This window comes from Homalodisca vitripennis, chromosome 1 (assembly GCF_021130785.1).
Source record: "Homalodisca vitripennis isolate AUS2020 chromosome 1, UT_GWSS_2.1, whole genome shotgun sequence".
Taxonomy (NCBI): domain Eukaryota; kingdom Metazoa; phylum Arthropoda; class Insecta; order Hemiptera; family Cicadellidae; genus Homalodisca; species Homalodisca vitripennis.
This window is the reverse complement of record NC_060207.1, coordinates 103,957,136-103,978,859: the sequence shown is the minus strand read 5'-3', so window position 1 is coordinate 103,978,859 and position 21,724 is coordinate 103,957,136. Positions and strand designations below refer to the sequence as shown.

At 31.4% G+C, this 21,724-nt stretch overlaps 2 protein-coding genes across 26 annotated transcripts in view; one reads left to right on the top strand and one right to left on the bottom strand.

The window, feature by feature from the left end:
* LOC124368346 (C-Jun-amino-terminal kinase-interacting protein 4) overlaps positions 1-1,577 on the top strand; it is a 152,075-nt gene extending 150,498 nt beyond the window's left edge. For 24 of the 25 annotated variants that reach the window (XM_046825715.1, XM_046825693.1, XM_046825710.1 and 21 more), the window contains one exon: positions 220-1,577. In XM_046825715.1, the coding sequence (XP_046681671.1) occupies positions 220-332 (113 nt within the window). In that variant the 3' untranslated portion in view covers positions 333-1,577. The remainder of the gene's footprint in view (positions 1-219) is intronic. The other variant, XM_046825676.1, reaches the window with a different exon arrangement.
* Positions 1,578-17,647: 16,070 nt separating this feature from the next.
* LOC124368336 (hippocampus abundant transcript 1 protein) overlaps positions 17,648-21,724 on the bottom strand; it is a 92,644-nt gene continuing 88,567 nt past the window's right edge. Inside the window, exons 11-12 of the mRNA XM_046825614.1 lie at positions 20,160-20,286; positions 17,648-18,819 (exon numbers count right to left, since the gene is read on the bottom strand). Coding sequence (XP_046681570.1) covers positions 18,722-18,819; positions 20,160-20,286 — 225 coding nt within the window. The 3' untranslated portion in view covers positions 17,648-18,721. The remainder of the gene's footprint in view (positions 18,820-20,159; positions 20,287-21,724) is intronic.

Below are 21,724 nucleotides of genomic sequence, written 5' to 3'. Positions count from 1 at the left end.
CAGTCAATCAATTTTAGAATCCAACAAATAGTTCTACTTTTCGGTAATACTTTTTCTGACCAACACAGGAAATAGGGTTAGATAGTAGGCAAACCTGATCCAACAGATGTAGTAGTGTTACTATTAGATAGGAGTGGAAAAACAGTTGAAGGGCTCCCACGTTCGTTTTTCAAAGTTTTGTGTTAATGTGTTAACGCCCAAGTGTTATTCTGCTGACAGGTGACGGTGAGGAAGGGGAGGAGGAGGGTGGGGAGGATACACAGCAACATCTCGTCAGCCTCAAGGGAGAGAAGAGCCATCTGATTGTTTGGCAGGTCACTCTTCCTCACTGAACTTGCCTGTGATACTCACCAGTGGCTGCTTGCTTCACCATCAAGACAGTGTAATACTCACAAATATCTTGTACTCGTTTACCATATTTAGTTAGTTTTAGTATTTATTTAACAATCAGTCATGAATCAACCGATGTAGTAAACTCGTGCATGAAAATATTTTCCGCCAAGATCTAATGTTTTTATATAACACTTGTGATAAAAATTTAAATTATCTGTTGTTTTGTAGATTCAAACCGATCAAACTGTTTCAAAGTTTTAAGATAGCAACAGAAGTTAAATTAATTTTGACATCGGTTTTAATATGTTTTGTGTGTTGTTTTAATAATAGTTTGTGAAAATTGTAAATATTTTAAGATTTTTATTACGTCTGTACACAGATAGGTTTGTAAGTAACATTTGCACCTTAAAAATGTTTTCTTTGTTTAAAATGTTTTATATTTGTTATTTAAATAGTATGAATGATTATTTTTGTTGGTACTCAAGCTTTTTGTGAATATACAATTAATTTGTATATTTGCACATTATTTATTTGTTTTATAATTAATTCAGGGTCTTGTATACATGTAGTTAATTTATATGTTCCAATTTTAATAATTAATTTGTATTTAAAATTTTATCCTGGACTAATGTAGCTTCGTAGCTGTAGAAATTAAATTTAAAACCCATTTAATTGTAAATGTGGATTTTTGTTATTTAAAAACACAGTTAATAAAAAATGAAAAAATGTTGATCAAATAATAAACTTTAATAATAACTGTGCTTCTCATGAGATGAGATTTTATGTATTTTTATGTACATATTGTAATAGAAGTAACACTTTCCTCAGAACATAATATAAAACCTGTTTGTACTCATATTGATGAAGCATAATGTGATGGAATATTTTAGTATAAACCAGTAACTCAGCCTACAGTAAAAATTTATCTGTCTGTAAAGAGTAACAATATTGTATATTAAATGTTCATCGTAAAGTGCATATTGTCCATCTACGGTTTGAAGCTTTATGTTGTCGTGATAAATCATAAATGCATTCAGTATGCTCAACTAGGTAGATCACTCACAATCTTTGTAACAAAATTGATATTTATACCTACCAAGATTAAACCATTTTAATTAATTAATTGTGATATCATGTACCTTGCTTGGTATGATTTTTAGGATTCGCCAAAGACATTTGTTTTGTTTACATTACTGTAAGCCCTCTCATATTTAGAGTGAAAAAATAAAAGAATTTTTAACTTTTGTGACTATAGTTACTTTTCCTTTCTATTCATTTTAAAATACTGTTAAACTATATTTATAATTTTAATAAGGAAACTACACGTTATAGATCTGAGTGTGAGATTCGATTGTGTTAGATTCAAAGCAAATTGGAGACAGCCAATTCCATTTCGTTACTAAGAACTTTTATTTTCATAAATAGCTATATTGTTCTTCATTATCAGATTAAATATTTGTTTCTTTTTCAAATTAAAATAAATCACAGGATTAAATATTAGATCATGTATAAGATTAATAGTTTTTAATACTGGCTACAAATTAATAAGAATAGAAACTAGTAATGGCAAAATCAAGGATTTTCAAATCTTTAATCCAATTCGTCTTTAAAAAAATCAATGTTCCATTCTCAAATTTTGAATCCTAATAGCATTTTCAGTTTAAGTATGATTGAAATAAAATCATCTCCAAACCAATTTCATCAAACTGTTTGTAAACCAATGAAGAGTCTCCAATAACACAAATTAATTCAAGAATATCATTAATTTAACTGCAGAGAGTTAGTAAAATAGCTACATTTTTAGAACCAAGTCATTGAATTGAATAGAATTCTTGATTTTAACTGTGTATGTACTCATGATCTTCTACTTTCTACTTTTATTTGATAGAGTATAAATTTGGCTAGTATAAATTAGATTCAATTTTGGTGATACAAAAAAAGAAATTCGTGTCATTTTAAAACTTCAATGGAATGTAACTGTGAAGAATCACTTTCCTCAACTGGGTATCATGACAGTTTACAGTGCATATACATATGAAACTATAATGTCAGTGATGTGTTTATAAATAATGTTGTATATAATATAATGTTTAACGGTTTTATAAGAGGTGCAGCCCGGGTTTTTGAGTACACCAGAATGTTAGTTGGATTTATACAAAGATTAATAAGAGATCTGTTGGTTAAGAAAGTAGTGGGGTAGTTACAACAAGTAACGTCGAAAAGGGGGCATTTACGTCCTGTTGCACAGCAATGACAGACTGAGCTGAGGGTTGAGCGGCAGGAGAAACATTTAATGTTTAGAATTGGCTGCGGATAAGGGCCATCTTGTGGTACTGCCCTGCTGCTCACATCTGCCATGGCTAGTGTAGGGTGTTCCCCATATGTACAACACATACATTAAACATTAAGTCCCTGCCCAATCTAGCGCTAACCGCTCGTATCGCAGCCGAGGCCTCTGTTGGTCTATGAACAATTGCTCCTCACACATGTTCCGATTGTCATCAAATTACATAGGTTAAAACAAAGGAAGTGTTATGTTTTGATATCACGGTCACATCAAAATCTCGGCTGAACTGCATTTACACCGGCAAAAAATGGCGCAAGTTTTGTGTCCAACTAAACATCGCTAGTCTAAACGGGCGCAAGAGCTCTCGCGAGCGCTGCCGCAACCAGTGCCGGACAGTTGGTTACAAGAACTGGAGAACAGTGTCGGCTATTAAAATTTCAATTATAAACATTGTCAAGACATCACTGTCGTCTGTGAACAGGCTTCGTCTTGACTCCTGGAGCAACCAGCAATACAACTGTAGCAAGTACTTGCGACAGTTCTCGTGAGTAAAATTGCTTATCTTGTTCACATTATGCAACAGTAGTTGTGCAAATTCTCTCTCAACTTTACTTGCCAGTGTAAACGCAACTTAATGTTGTTGCCAGTCTACAAACGGCAGACGGTCTGCTGATTGAATCAGCCACGCTCATCAGTTTTTATCGTTAGAGCGGCATTGGTTGGATGACGGCTGGAAATCCCGTCAGTTCTCCGGTCAAGTATTTACCTAAATGACTTCTACGTACAAGTGATGATCGTTCGGACCTTTATGTCTTGTTGTTTCGTGGTCCTTGACTGTAATCTAACTGACTAACTGACTGAGTTTGCACTGTCTAGTCGTGGACAAAAGTTCGTCCACCTCTAGACCTCTGATCCGCAATACTGTGCTGCAGTCTGCCCCACGGTAGCGCTGTGTCGGTATTTATTTGTTATCTTTGTATTTCCGAAATGGATACATGTTATTTTCTAAACATCACAGAAAGGAAAGTTATTACAACACAATATTATTTCGACACATTGATAATAACTAAGGAGCTATAGGTGATAGCGATAAATCGTCACCATATTTCTTGCTAGCAACAAAATGCTAGAGCACAACAGCTTTGTCGCATTTCTTGTAAATACTGCTAGTGACGATAAAACGTCATTGTTGCACTTGGCGTAAGGCTTAAATACAGTACTACAGTAAGTTGTCTATTTGGTTTGACAATAGACTAGATAATCAGAAATTTTCGACCGGGAAAACCGGGAATTTGAAAAGAGGTTTTGATTGGCCACCCTGGGTTAGGTTTGTGGGTTTACTCCATCATGGATGCTTGTGCATACGGTAATCCCTAGATAATCATCACATTTGAGGTGTCAGATTTGTTTTTGTCTTCACTGAACAAACTGTTATAAAAATCTGAAAATGTGATAGTCACAAACTTTAACAGACGTAGTTATTATTTGTCAAACAACATATTTTATCGGTCAAATACATTATAAAGATTTGATTTCATAAACCGTTATTATATGTGGATTTTTAACATTTATACATCCTCTAAAGAAGAATAATATCGATTTATTGAATTACTAAACTGAAAGTCATATGTTGGATTCTATCAACACAATAGTACACTGGAATTTACGATAGTATATAGGAGAGCATGATAGCCTTTCATTTAAAACTGTTCTAGTAGACAGGAACAACAATTTTTATTACATACCATGTAAGACACATTTTTTACCGGTTTTATAAATTGAGAAAGATCAGATGGTGTTAAGTTTAAGGTAATAATTTCAGCATTTTCACAAAATGCATAAACTTTAACTTTGAGTAAGAAGTAAAGTTAACATTATACTCATAATTTCTGTATTATCCAAGTTACCATGTTTGCATAACCTTGAGTAATTTTGATTTTGAGAATCACATATTGAAACCATCATTGAAGTGTCTTGTCTACTTGCAAACAAAGTAGGAGTAAACCATACCACGTGTCACATAATACGCTTCACCAAGGTTGCAGTGAAAATTTCAAGCTCATTTCATTCTTGATATGCCCTATAGACAGGCAGACAGTAATACAGAAAATAAACTTTTCATCCACTTCGTGGACAAAAAAGAAATTGACAGTGATAGGCTTCGATGACTTGTCAAATTCTATGATTGGGCATGCACCACCACTGAACTCAACGTTCCTTGTATAAAAATGAAGTTTATGCAAAATTTCATGTCTATAAGTCAGTTTGTTGTTGAGATAGCGTTTGGATGGAAAAGCAGATAAAAATTAATGACGAAGAACCTCGAGGATAGGCTGTCAACCTCAAGTTAACTTCTCAATGAATAACTCTTTTTGAGAAGTGATCTAGTAAAACATGTTTTTAATCACTTTACAGAAATTATAGACCTTTAAATCAGAAAATGTAGGCAACTGTGTACCAGGTTCAAAAAAACGGCTGGCAAAACCTTTTTTTGCAGTATGTATATTAGTATATGTGTATAAAATGTATACAATCTTATCCTTATCTTCACCTTTTACTTTAAGCCAAATTATAAGATATTCTGCGTCAAATTATCGTCGACTGATCAATTTATATGATTTTTCTAATTTTCCGGCCTCTAAATATAATGATTATTAGATGGTTAGAATATTTATTCTAACCTGACTGATTCCAATTAGAATAGTGTTTTTTCTCTTTTATGTTATCAAAGAAAATGATAATTTTCATTGTTCATTAATGTAATTGAAAAAAGATTGCAAAGTTTTAAAGCATGTAGCCCAGGTTGTGTATAGCGCCCTTGTTGTCAAGCGTTGAAGTTTATACAATCCAGTCTAATTTTCATATTTAAAGATGTTTTGAATGGTTTAGTAATTTGAAACTTATTAGTATAACATTGTATACATATATTTTCAATAAGAATGCATCTAAATAAGTGTGCTCAGCTTAACACAAGCATGACTCAGTGAGATTATCCTAGTTGTAAAAATAGAGTTGAAAACAAAGATGTCAAGTGCATATCGAAAGAAGAGAGGAACTAATTGAGGGGCTGGAGGGTAAGGCCGAACAAGGCTGCTGTTAGTGGGGGGAAGAGGAAGTGTGCTCCTGCTTGTGCATCCACGATCAGCATGGCAGGAAGCAGACTGAAAATCTGAAGGCATGTGTCTTTTTAGAAATTACCACAAATTCCATATAAATACGTTTTTTTCAATTTTCAAATGCCAAATCTTAGGTATCATTGTCACAGAAGGAGTAGCATATTTTAAATTCCAAAAAATAAAAAATTAATATTTTTTCCGTAACATTTTAAACATAGTGCAAATATTAACCTGTACCGTTTTACTGGCACATGAGGAGTTAGCTTTTAAATTTAAAATAAACTTTGTGAAGGTTTATAAATAAAAAAAATTCTTCTGAAATAAATAAAGTTCAAACTAAAATAAAACTTCTTCTTAAAAATAATTACTGGAATTAAAATTAAAATAAAAACTTCTTAATGACTTTTAAATTCAAACTTCACTCCCAAAAATGTACAAAGTTCTTACAGCTTGTCTTTTATTCAATTTTCAAAATTCAAACATTCACACTCTAATCTGATCTGGCAATTCTTCACTTTAATTTATCATCAAAATTCAATTATATTTGTTACTAATTTTCTTTACTTTACTTTAAAAGTATTCTTCAGTGTTAGAGATTTTTAAATCAAATAAATTCTTCAGTGTTAGAGATTTAATAAATCAAAAAATATTGCTGAAAGCATCTGTAACAACCATAAAACTCTTTTAGTATTTTTACATAAAATTTTATATACATGTGTTCACTGCACCAACAAGTTTTATATTGCACAGATCAAAAGGACAAGTTCCTAAATTCCCATTAAATTTAATTTTTACAATATTTCTTTCCCAAAATTATTCCAAAATAACTAAGAATGAATATTGACTGGACTCCAGTTAAAAAGTTCACTTACCCGCAGGTTCGATGACGATTAGCAAAAGATTTACTCTAGACTCTCAATTTCGTTATCAAACACTGCCATCTGCGATGCGCGCCTCGCCAATAGCAGCCTCTTTTTTACAGTCCAGCCCTTATCATTCATCTGGGCCTACTCCTTCCACCGGTAATCCAGTTACCCCAGAATTATTATTTAATACAATCAGTACAAACTAATGTTTTTTAAAATAAAAAATATGTCAATCCCTCTGGTTCATGTTTCACATACTTATTGTAAACATTTTAACTCCTTATCATCAGCCTTTTCTATTGGGCATGATTAAAATATAACCCAAAATGACTGCTTCAAATGTTTATAACTTCTCGTGAATAAAAATCTAAATAAAAATCTTTTTCTGTCTTCAGGAAGGATAAGTGACTATTATTTACAAAACTTTATTCAACCCAAAATCGATTGCACTACCTTAACACAAGCGATAATTGCATTAACCTAATCACGGCATGATTTAATGATAGAAATGAACGCAGCGTGCAGACACGACAATCGCAAACAACCACCACTACCAGATTGCAGTTTACTGTGGCATGATCACAGCTATCGGCTGCGACCTCGACAACATTGTATTATATGTGGGAGCATTGAACAGTTAATTTGGCACAAATTATTCATTTCTTACGCTCCATCTAAGAATTATTATTTTAATACATTTTATTATTACACATATTTAGTAGATATCATTTAAATGGGATTATAAATCAGATTAAATAAACTGGGATTAATTTACTCTTTATAGTCTTTTTTTAAATTTAAATAGTGTTTCTTAATAAAATGTTTTGTTATTTATTTACTTTTTACATGTTAAGCCATGAATAAAGCACGAAGGTTATAATATCAGTAATATCTATTATTTACACTAACTGCAAAAAAACGTTTCACCCAGAATTAGTGCTGAAATTTAGATCTATGATTTGACAGAGTGCCCTTTAGTAAAATAAAAAAAAATCACTATTAATTCCTCTTGCCATGCAAAACTACTAGTGTTTATAAGAAAATATTCTGATGATATATTTCTCCTTGTTTTTGTTCTGTAACCTGCATCCTCGATTACCTGGTAAGCCTACATCTTCATGTATTAAGTCTTGCACGGGAACTGTGATTATATAGCCATGTCGAGCTCATCCATATAGTTGTGAAGATACAGAACATTTATAATATTGATTACCAGATCACACTTTAGGTTCATGGGCCTATGGAATATTCCAGTTGGAATAGCATCTTTTATTAGGTAGAAACATTAAATGATGAACGAATTCAACACTTTTGTTACATCCACGTCCGTCTTATGCATAGAGTAAAGATTTTAAGTTAACAGATAATGAATGCCAAACTGAGATTGGTGCATGTGTAGATGTTATTTATCATGTAAAGTCAACTTCCATGGTCCACTTCAGCCGTCACTACTCACGTGGTTATGACTTCCATGGTCCACTTAAGAGAGAATGATAAGGCTGGGGAACAGTTTGTGCCATACCATCGATTTCTTCAATGAAAATGCCTCAGCAATTCGAAGAATACTGGCTGTATTCAAATATGCTCCTGCATAAAAATTTAAATTAAATTTATTGTATATTATTATTTTATTGTTATACATTATTATCATAACAGAGCTGCTGATAACAAACTACAAAGTAATAGATAACTATGGATTGCTATTTTTTATTTATTGTTTGTATACCTATTGGGTTTGTCACTGGAATTAAATAAAAAGTGATTTAGCTGTGCCAGATCGCCGCGATGATGTTCTTGTAACCGAACACATTTTGTAAATTAAATTGAGCCAGGAACAATCGTTGCGAGCAGTCGCGATCAGCCTTAGCTCGATTCTTACTTGTATGAATCGAGCCTTATAGCTGACTAGATACTGTGAGGCCATTCTATCAAATGAAATCATTTACACAGATTTTTTTTAGGCGCAAGTTGGATGCGGTGACACGTGTGCAAATAACATGCTGCTCGGAAAAGTCATGAGCGGTTGAATGGAAGGTTATATATGAGCAGTTAAATGCTTTCTGGGTAATGAGAGTAGTGCACGGTCTGGGAAAGTGAAGAGCAGTGGGCAGATCATTTGAAACTATTGACAGTTGAATATTGTTTCATTTACAATCTACGATAAAATATGTAACTTAATTAATAATAACCAAAAGCATGCTTTTTATAATTGGTTGTTAAAGAATTATTAACTTTATATATATATTTTTAAATACGTCTATTACATTTTACTGGAAAATTCACAGACAAAACAAATAAATGTTATTATTTATGTACATAATATGATAATTTTCTTGTTCCCTTTGTATTATCAGTTGATTTTATTGTAACATCTTACAATGGTAACTCTAGAAATAAGTTAACAGTATAAGTAAGTTAGACTTGGGATTTACCAGTAACTGTTGAAATTGTCAATGAATTTCTTATGACAATTATTACATTATTACTATTTACAATGGTTAACAGGTAATTAAAGGGCACATTTTGTATTTAAAATAAATTTATTTTAACCTATAATAATCCAAGATCAGCGTGCTTGTAGATGATCAAAGTTTACAAATCGTCAAATAGATATCCATTCAATAATGTTCCATTTCATTGAAAAATACCATGTGTACTGTACATTTTCATATTCTATTGAAAATAATAGTTTTGAGTCCAACATCTTCACTCATTAATCCTCATCACATCCAAAACTGGGATGGCATTGTTTCATAATAAGTTACTGTCCCAACTTTGTTTTAATACACACTCAAAATAAACTCAAGGAAATCCATTGTGACAAGATTTCAAGTAATGTACAGCCACAGAAAAGTTAATAAACAAAAAAGTCTAATGAAAGTGTGAAAACTAGAGATTTAATTAGGCCGATTTTACATGTTTTCACTCCTACATTTTAAGAACTAGCAAACTTAAAATTACTTAATGTATATAAAAATAATATGTTTATACATACATATATTCCATATCAGTCAATCCTGAGCAGAGACAACAGGCCTGAAATAGTAGTGTGAATGTGCACATGAGATTTAGAATTATACTGTCAATTCTAAAATACTAAATTAATTATGATCAAAGCATAAACGGAATTGATATGATTATCATTATATATCTGACAACCTAATTATATTTGGGTCAATCAGGTATTTTCTTCTAATATTAAAATAACTGTGATGGTGAGTAGGTGACAAAGAAGATGAAAATATAACGATATAGGGAGGAGCCTCCAAACAAAAACTCCAATGAAATTCGCCTAGAAGACATTTTTCCACAACTGCAACACATTTCTGTTTGCAGCGAAGCCTTATTAGAGGATGTGGACAAATTTTTTAAAATCTATCACAAAATCCAGGTCATAATTGGACATAAAAATGAAAAACATGAAGGTAAATACATACAAATAATAAATTAACACACAGATTGAAATATTAATCTGATACATATAGCAAGATCTGGCCAGAGTAAAAATCAGTTGACTAAAAAATTATAAAATTAAATTATCATTTGAGTACTAAAAAAATACTGGAACTAATATCTTGATCTTGGACAGATGACAAGGTCTGGTGATAAGGAAAAGTCAGTTAGCAGGAAATGAACCAAGAACTACCAGTTTTATGAAGTATTGACAATATCTCCAGTACTGACATCTTGCTTTTCCAAGTATAGCGAGATAAGCAAGATGGAAAAATCGAAAAGGAAAAATCGGTAGGTAGGGAAACCATTTGCTTCTCCATAAATGGCTAGATCTGACAAGGAAAAGTCAATCAGCAGGGAATTAGCAAAGAATTTGTCAGTCTCCTCAAGTATTGATAAAATCACTGTATGAGGTTTGGCTAGAAAATAACTGGTCTGAGGTCGAAACCAAATTTTACTTATAGATACTTAAAATGTAATGTTATCCACTCTGTTTCCTACTTTGAACCTACTTGATTTCTACACCGCTCCACATAAATTATCCACTGTGCATAACAAAGCTGCAAATCATTTTCCATAACTGTTTTCAAGACTTTCAATGCTTTTTATTTTTCTGTTTGAATATTCTCAAATCTTGTTTCTTTCAAAGCTGACTTAACTTTAGGAAACAACAGAATGTCACAAAGAGCCAAATCAGGTGAGGAGTGGATAATCTAAGATGAGGATATTGTGTTTGGCCATAAATGTTTTCACTGACAAAGTTTTGTGAGCTGGAGCATTGTATTGGTGGATATCCATGCCTTGTTTTTCCACTAATCCCGTCTAACACTTTTCTTGTCTACTCCTGTTAGCTCAGACATTGCTCTGATAGTTAACCAACGATCTTGTTGAACAAGGTTACTGATCTTTGAAATGTTAGCATCAGTTTTTGTTGACTATGTTCTGCCAATGTGTGTATCATCACTTGCGTCTTTGTGGCCATATTTAAATCATTTAAACTACTCGTGTTTGTGATAACAGTCATCACCATATACTTTTTTAACATTAAAAATTATTCATTTGGAGATTTTTTTAAGTTCAAAAATAAATTTGATGTTCACACCCTGTTCTTTCTGGATATTCAACATTTTTTTTTACGCAAAGACAAAAGGTTAACTGCTTATAACTGGCGCTATGGGTGGAATAAATACGGGATGAAACTCGAAGAGGGGTAGGGTGGACTCACATGACCGGCTGTATGATATTTAGCCTTATTGCATTCGTTCTGTGGCTCCGCCAATACCAGTCCAGTTATTTTCTAGCCACACCTCATGTGTATTGACATCTTGCTTTCTACATGTATGAGAAAATCATGCTCTCATATGACGAGATTTGGAGATAAGGAAAAATTAGAGAGCAGGGACAAATTTGGTTCAATTTATTATAAAACAAAATATGTAAGTTTCAATGTGATGTTATTTTCAGATATCTGATGTAATGACTGCCACTTTAGGTCAAATGAAGGAGGCAATATTGTGGTAATATATTGGCACTGAACAGTGTATTAGGACATAATTTAATCTCTGGAAATATACTCTGTCTTAAACATAGGAGTGAAACGCTAAAATTCAAATAAAATTTATTTAAAATGAAGCAATTTTTTCAATATTGTTAATTTTAGGGCAGTTTTCATATACATTAATGTACACAATTTAAATTAAGTAACAATAAAAGTGCATAAAGGAACAATTATATATATATAAAATTATATATATATATATATATATATATATATATATATATATATATATATATATATATATATATATATATATATATATATATATATATATATATATATATATGGAGAAAAAACAAGATACCCACTTAAAGGTCTAGATAATTATACATTATTTACAAAAAATTACAAATATCTTACAATATTATTACATATTTTTTATTTTAGAAAAAAGCAATTAAAATTTCATGTACTTATAACCTTGTAAAATATAATACAAACATTTGGAAACAAAACCAATTAATATTTACTTACAGTAAAATATATGTTAAAAAGTACCATTTAATACAGAAGAGCAAAGTGAACTACTGATCATTCACTTGGTAAACAGCCTGTGTTGAAATTACTGCAACACTCTTCTTCTAATGTATTATTATGATTCCTAATCGTACCTAACTGCACACATAATCTTGGGTCACATTCAAAATTAATTATAATACATCAGAACATGAGCACTTTTTATTTTTGGTTGTATTTGAAATTAAAAATTATTTGAATTAATTTATATGTTGTTGGTGAATAGTATGTATATTATTTATTTCCATATTCTATTGACATATTAACTTTACACTATGCGTCACGCACAGTCCACATAAATGCATATCACGTCAAACAGTTCTTTGATAAATTAAAATTTTTACAATTATTTATGGCTTGGTTGACCCATTCACCTACTTCAACAGAGTTTTTCTGGAACACTTCTGAACAAATTCAGTTGATCTTCATCCAATTCCCCCTTCAAACAAGATTTCTTTTTATTATTTTCTGTTTATATTACAAGAAAGATCCAATCAAGAATGTAGGAGACAGTAGAGAAGAAGAAAGCAAACTTGGAAGTCTACATCTTCACCCCACAGTATATTCTTCCTGTTTTCATGGTTTAACCCATTCGGTGCGACTGGCCCGCCGGCGGGACCCGCGTGTCATGGCCTTAGAGCGGGGGGTGCGCAGGCGGACTACCGTGCATCGCATTTTGTATAGGCTTAGTGTGGTTCAGCCAGTTGCTGGCTGGAGTAGGTCGGTACGCTACAGCAGTTGGCTAGTGGTTCGTTCGCATCTCGCCGCCACCCTGCAGGGTCCGCCCGCGACCCCTATTATTTTATTACTGTCTGTTAAGTTTTAGTGTTCACTGTTATTTTAGTGTGTACAATAGTGTTTGTTGTGTGTGTACGAGTGTTGTACAATGAGTACAATGGATCATTCAATCCCTGGACCGTCTGGAAACGCCTCAGAAGCTACCCGCGTGTCGACGTAGATGACCCTGTTCAACGCGCTGTGGATGACGTATCGGATGAGGAATCAGATGACAGATCGTCGGTAAATGATGTTGATGAGGATCCCGACATATACACAACAGCTCCACAATGGACAATAACAACTTCAGGAATGAGACCTGTTTCGAAACCTTCCACGACAAATTATAAATTTGAACATAAGTGGGAGGATTGTATATAATGTAAATAGTTTAATTTTTTAAAATTTAGGACACAATGTACAATAAAAGTGCGTAGTGATGAAATGTAGTCGCAGTTGACGCTCGTTCGGCAGTGCAGCTTGTGCGCGGGAGTACAGGAGTGACAACGCCAGGTGCTGCGGGGTCCGCCGGCGACTGATGACTCTGATAGGCCAGAACGCACATCAGGAGTTCGGATTTGTAATTCTAATGCCATTTCCAGACATTTCAACACATAAGGTAGGATTTAGTAACATAACATTTTTTAGCACCTAGGGTACGTCTTGATATAATTTTTCAGCAGCGAATGTGTTAAGTGTCGTAAAGACCTCCTGGGGGAAAAAAATTACACTTGATACTGTACTTTGAAACTCCTAAATGAAGAAGATGGCCCAATGATATGCAGGACAGCAGTGCATAACGATCTCAAACTCCAGAATGTATCATAGAAGAGCCAAGAATAGATTCTGATACTCTACTGAGCATTTGGACTCTTTAGTAAAAGAAAGAATAGTTTGGTGCAAACCAAAAGAGGACATAAGACTGCACAGATCTTCTAAGGGTAGGTAGTTATTTGACAAATCAACATTAAGTCACCCATCATAATCACTAAAGTATTAAACTCAATAATTACTGTCTCAAGTTTTAACCAAAATGCACACTCCTCCTTTCTTCATGTAAGTACAGCAGAAACTTGCAGTAACGGTGTAATCAGGAAGTAATCAGTTCTAAAGATAGAACTTTCAACAGGTACAGAGCCAGGTAAATTTTGGTATACTGTAAAGTTAGATGAAGTATTAATCGATAAAGCTTGACAAGCAAGCTGGACAGGAGTAAGAATCTGTTGGATCGATTCAAAAAGAAGATGAACAATCCTCTTGCCAAACATATTTAAGTGCAGGCCGAATTGGTATAATTTGGAAATTTGATGATGGAGAGGAGAGGCAGAAATGTTACAGATTCAGAAGAGGATACAAGGTTCTAAATCTGGCTAATGAGGGACAAAATTAGATGATTTAAAGATGGATTATTGTATCTGTATCGTAACCCAACTATTACAACATTAGTTTTATCTAACACCTCAAAATTAACATTAGTTTTATCTAACACCTCAAAATTCAATACTGTTAAGAAGTCATCACTTAACTCGACATAATTATTATGCCTACAATAGCCAGTGTAATTGAAAATGCAATATTATATGAGTATATGATGGATGTTACTTCAGACTCTTTTATAATTAGAATGTTGAACTTATATCATGAATACTGTTGTCCAATTTAAATGAAAAGCAATGATTTATTTGATTTATTTAAAAGTTACAGCTGAATTTCTATACACCTCATTAGTAAAAATAATGCAATTCCTGAGACCTACCATGTACTACAAAATTAGTAAGTAAATGGGTTAAGAAAATTTAAAACATGAGTGTAAAGAATGACTGATGTGCATTTAAATGGTTGTGGCATGACATGGCAGTGACAGTCATACACCTTTGACTACAAGTTCTACGGTAGACTATAAAACCACAATACATTAAATATATTTATTTATTTGGCTACAGTACAATTACATCTTTTATTCACATTTGAAGATGAGCCGATGTAAAATTAAATTAAAAGACATAAATTTTTGTTTAAATTCCTAACTTCACAAATAAAAGGATTTTTCATATATATAAAATGTTTTAATAAAAATTAGTTACCTAAGACAACTTGTCAAATATATAACTTTCTTTAAGAAATATTAATTCTTTAACCCTTTTTGGACCAAACAGTTTTGAAGTTTTCTTAAAGTGACCAATTTTATTTGTTTAACACGACACACAACCAGAACTATAAAAGAAGATTAAGGCAAATTGGTGGTTTTTTTAAACATATATTTCTAAATATAAATATATTAATAAAATGGTAATAACTGATTTTATTTAAAATAGTGTAATATTTACCATATACAAATGTATAGAGTAATAATACTACAGAATTTGTTTTTAACAGACTATACATGGTTTTAAAAATTATACCAACAAACTACAAATATTTCATGCATGAGAATCATTTAGTTTTTTTTAAAGTATATACACTCTGGCACTTAAAATTTAGAGTTTTTTTCAAAGTTGGAGCAACAATGAAAATGTAAAAAATAGAAATAAAAAATAAAATTATTCTGATTATTTATAACTTTTGGGATTTATAGATAATAAAATATAAGAAAAGACAAATATTTACACTAAACCATTGTAATTAGATTGTATTAATAATATATTTTGATTAATTTCTAAAATATTAAAGTTTCATGATTACTACTAAAATAATGCAACACTAATTAACTACATAATCAATAAAATAAATGAGAGTGTAAAACAACCAAAACACAGCGATTTCAACAAGTAATTAATATTTTAGCCGCTTCCTGTCAGGTATGGTAAAAAAAAAAATGCCAATAAACACTATTATGTCCATTTTAGATGATATTTTGTGTATACAAGATGTGACCTCTAGTTTACAATTACTATTTGAATATGAAAATAAAACAAACAAAAGCTGACAATGGATTTCTTGCTTGGTCTTTTTTGACTATTATGTGTGAATGATCAATCATTTTCAAGGTCCTAAAAGGGTTAACATAATTATGAAAGGCTAACATAATTTTATTATCTTTTCAAATGACATATCACAAATTTTAATACAAAATATCTCGGCGTTCATACTTTACTTTCCAATATAAATTTATACATATACATGTGTCTCATTAAACAAGAAATATGATTTTATTATATACTGATCACAACTAAAAACTTGTGTTTACTTGCACTAAGAAATTCTGAATGAAGAAAGTGGGATTTAAGTAATTGGGAGGAAATTAATTGTAATAAAATCTGCTCTTTCAAATGTTTTGTGACTAGTACACCTACAAGGCTGCTTACATACCTTGTAAGCATTGTAAGAAATTGTTAGTTGTTAGATAAGAAATATCTAAGGATGAGCCATTCCATAATCATTCAATCGTAAAAAGAATTTAAAAATTCACAACTCTCAATTCCTTGGTTCTTTTTACTTAATTCCAAGATCAATGCTTCCAATTTTTATTGATAAACATTGATTGTGTTATTTATTTTACTGGTTTTATCAGTGGTAAGTACTAAGGATTGAAGACATGTACCTTTTAAACTGTAACCCCACATGTTACTAGAAAGCGTGCCTTGTGCCAACAGCAATGAGGAATTTACTATACCACTAAACACTAAACAATATTTCCTGTATTGTTTGGAGAATTATAATTTACAAATTGGATGCATATGCATTGTAGTACAGCATGGTAAAACACTTTCACATAGTTTCCTTTGTGCCTAATATAATCCAGTGGCATGTTTTTTCTGTTTCTTTTTAGTTATAATTTCTCGCTGATTCACTATGGCTTATCATTTGTTTCAGAATGATCTACTTCGCCATTTATTTATTTTAGTTGTTACATTTATCTTATTTAATAAACTAATTTTACAAAGCTGGTGGGCATAATATTTATAGTCTGTAAGTGATTAAAGTGTAAGGATTAAACATTCGTGCAATTAGCAATTCTATAGAATGGCACAACAAATGAATTCATCAGAATATCTAATGGAGGTTTTTATGAACAAAGAAAATTTATACTGATAGTGATGAAAACTGTTGGACGTATAAAGACTAGAATGACTACTAGCGGCACAGGGCGGACATAGTGTGGAAATGCTGTGAGTGTGACGTAATGTTGTGTATCTCAGAATGCTTTTGAACCTTTCACATCAGTCAAAATAAGACATAATGTGGATTAATGAATAAATATTTTATCACTTTTAAAACTGAAATTTTTTATACAAAACAAACAATTAGTTGCAGCACAAGGTAAATTTCAACTCTTAGCCAGGATCAAAGGCATTTTACAGTGATTTTTGGCTCTGACTCTTACTAACTTCAGAAACTAACATATCATTAGTTTCGAATGTTCAAATATACAAGACATACACATTTCTACTGTGAGTTAAATAGTGGTTAGTGAAGATAGTGTGGTAATATTATACAAGTAGCAAAGAATTGGAATTTTAAAAAACTGAACCAAATTTTTATTTTTAATTGAATAGGCCTATTCCTAGTTACAAGTATGAAACAAATCTCTATAAATCAAGTTTTCCAATCCACCTGACAATTTTGGAATTAGACATTGTTTTAAATTGGCCCATCCCTAGAAAAATCAGTTCTAAACGGTTGATTACAAAATAAACACCATTAAAATGCTTAGTATTCTAAGGTAAATGTTTGTATTATTCAAAGGTTTGTATCATTTCATTAAATAATTTAATATAATAAGGATTATATAAAGACAAAATATACTCTAAAAATTTATTATAGAAATGTGAAATAACTTAATATAATAAGAATTGTATAATATTGTAGAAAAATATCTTTAAAAACTGGTTATAGAACATGAAGAACATTTTTCGTTACAATATCTAACAGCCCTATGAGAATGGAGAGTGAGAAATGAAAAAATAATTTTATATGAATTATATAAATCAACTATACAATTTTAACAACAATAAACGGACATAGTTGACCGTATATGATTTCATTAATACCAATATAATTAATTAGTTTCTGTTGTTTTCATTGGTTTCATGCAAAAACTTTCAAAATTATCTTAAATTTAACTTAAAAGCACTGAATGTTGGAAATAAGAATGTAAGAAAACAAATTAATCTCTAGAGTAATATTTTCTAGAAGAATTCAACTTAGAAATTAACTTTGCTACTTTTGAGTAACACAGCAGTGTAGAACTGCTTAATAAATTATCAATTTACAAGCTTAGTCCATAAAATATTGAACTTATTTCTATTCTTAAATGTATCAAATTCAAAATGAGGTGTTTGAAACTGAAACGTTTCGTCATTTATACAAATGTGCTCTTTAAGTTATGCCCTCCTAATGTCACACATGTTGGGGATTTTGATAAACCCATTCACCTATATAAATGCCAGTGAAGCCACTTGCTGTGTCAATATTATTACTTACAATTTTACAAAAAAATTAAAATTACACTAGGAAATGTACAAGTGATACATTATGTAACTAACAGTACAGCTATTAGCGTGACAGGGAGATCATTGCTAATTGTTTATCTATACAAACCCAATACAAAACCGACAAATTCAACAATAATATCAACAATAAAATTATGTATCTTGGATTTTCGTCATTTACATATTATATTAGCTCTTTTAACAACGGCTAAACTTATCATTAAGTTAAAACTGATGACGTAGTTCATAGCTTAGCCTACTTTGTACACTGTTAAGTCTCGCACAACCGTTTGCAGAGGAAATAAAACTAAAGCTTTGGTATGCAGGTCAGCAGCGGTGGGTCCGCAAGTATCTTACAAGTAATACTATCTCTTACACTACAGTTACAGTAGGCCCGAGTTGTCCACAAGAGGTGACAGTGGACTGATTCCGTCATGTTTCTTGCTCCGTTCCATCTCGTAGTGGACCTCCATGGACAGACCTGCACACAAACATCTAAATATATTAGTGCAACTAAAACAATTACGAAGAAACCTGTACATGAATTTATACTACTATGAACTAAGATTAAAACTGAAACATCAATAGGCCAGAATATATTTAATTATTGCACATACGTGTTTCAACATAATCAATTTGTACAATATAGTTACAGTAATGCCATATGAGTTCATAGTAAAAATTTAACTAAATATTGTAACAAACATCAGGCAGAAGAAAAGTTTTAGCTACAGTATACCATTAGAATAATGGTTTAGCCTATAACTCTATAGTAAATAGGTGTTTTTAATCTTTTTCTTAAATATAAAACGGTAACTGAGATTGATTATTTTTTAGTAACAAATAAATAAATAACAAACACTGTGATGAAATTGTACAGAACAATATACAGAAATACATGAGAGGATTGCCTCCATTTTTGCTACTAATATGACCCTAATATAGAAAATAATTCAAGTAACTGCAACAAAACAAGTTAAAATTCACTTGCTAAAAAAGTGTAAAGCCTTGAAACTAGACTAATAACTGAGAAACAAACAATTCACAATGATGGCTTTTGTAATATACATGAAAAAGCAATCTAACAAAACAAACAATACCAGAAAGGGGTACACACGAGCATTACAAAACAGCCAAATCTAAGTAGTGTGTATAGAAGGTTGGTTTTTTAACATCCGACCAATCCTTGTAATTGACAGGTGAGTCATAAGAGAAAATCGTGTGACAATTGACAGGAGTTCCAACACTACATTCTCAGCCACTGTCACTCAAAGGATACAACTTAGTTCTGTTGAGCTAAAAGTCTACATGTAGTTAGTTGAAAATATTGCATATAGTACATCATACAATACTTGTTATTTATAATTTTTTTAATTTTAATTACTCATTCCACAAGAGATAACAATTTAAAACTTAGAAGAACACAAAATATTCCTTCAATTATTAAATGTTACAATATAGGGAGGTTTATATTGACAAATACTATGAAAGCCATTTGGAAAGTTCACTAAGAAAATTGATTACATTATCTCTTTTATCTGTTCATTCAGTGAATGACTTAAAATTTAAACACTACAATTGTAGTCAATTTATCTTTAATTCTATTGTCTATATCTATATCTTAATTTAAATATCTCATAAGTGTATTATAAATTTGTCTTTGATACCTAAGGAAGCATTGCTATAGGAATTCTATCTTCAGCCAAGTCTATCATTGTGAAAAGTGTGGTTAAAATTTTTTAGTTTTGTCGAGATTCAGAATCATGTTGAAAGATATCTAAATCCACCAGGCCGACAACAAAGAAATTCTACTCAACTGACCTGATTGTCTTCTGGAGGTAGTTCGGAGACTCGACCCCACACCCACACCTTCAGGAATGAAAGCAGCGACTAGAAGAGCACAGATTACTAGTAATGCCCCAAATACGAATGGAGGGCCAGGAACTAGCTGTAACAAACGACAAAATTCTTTATTGTACTATCAATATGGGTTTTAAATAACAAATGAATATACTAAATGGCAGTGATTTAAAACCATATCTCACATATTGTTATGTGAGCATTTCATAATTTTGGTTATAATATTGTTTGCACCTCTTGTGTTATATTGATGGATGTTTTGATATATTAAATTCTTTGATATAGCCGTATAAAGTAATAGTTTATACACAACTAAACAAGGGACTGTCATAATATGAAGTTCTTGAAATTTTTGTTTACATGAATCTTTATAACCAATACCAGAGATATAGCTTATTGTGTGTGTGTGTTTTTGTATGTATAGTATTATTAATGCGTAATGTAAAATTTTATTAATATTCTTTCTGTTCTTTCAATACTTCAGAGCCTGGGAAAATTTCATTTCTGGATGTCTGTCTGCATTAAAATTTAAGGTTACGAAAGATGAATAAAAATTTATTGAAAATATAAAAATATAACTTGTACAAAATTAACCATAAATGTATGTGAGTAACCAAACATTGCATTTTACAATATATGATTAATGTACTTTAAATATAATACGCTTTGTTTGACAAAGCTAAGCATTTGTGGTCAGGCAAAGATGGGTTAAAAGAAGGAATAAAAATCATTAAAATGGATTTTAGATAAAATGGATAACCACAGTTTGTTATAAACAAGTGCAAAAGAAACAATATAAAAGAAAAAACATGAGTCAGAAACATGTGAAATGAAAACAGAGAAAACTTTGTGTATATATCAATTCTCTACGTGTCAGGATTATCAGAGAAACTTAAAAGAGTATGCAGAAACTACAATAATACAGTAAAACTGCTTTATAAAACAAAAAACAGTCTTAGAAAGTCCCGTAAAACCAAATAAAAAACATGGCACACAAGGCTCAAAAATTTTTGTTTTCAATATAACGTGTTCTTGTAACTAGGGAATGACATAGTCTTGTGACATAGGCTAGACAAAAATACCACTAAATATTAGAATTAAATAATATAAAATATACGAAAAAAAAGGAGAGTTTAAAACTGCTGGTTTGAAAACCATTACATGAAATAGGAAGAAGTCAACATAACAAACAGCGAGAATAACTTTCAAAAACAAACTTATTGAGGCTTCATACATAAAATTAGTAAACCAATAGCTAAGTCAATCTTTGGTTCAAGCTAGGTCACTTTGACTACGAATATTTTAAAAAAAATGGACTAGGAAACCTAAGAAAATGTTACAATCAAACAAACTTCACACATTAAAATTGAGGTCAAGGACCAAAACAAAAGGCTGGAAGCGTCTGCCTATACCCCTACCCTCTCAATCTTCATGTTCCTGTTCTCATTGTTTCCGATAACGCGCAGCAATATTACAAGAAATGCTCAGATTAATTTTCTTGTTAGTGTTCCATTTTTTTTTACGCA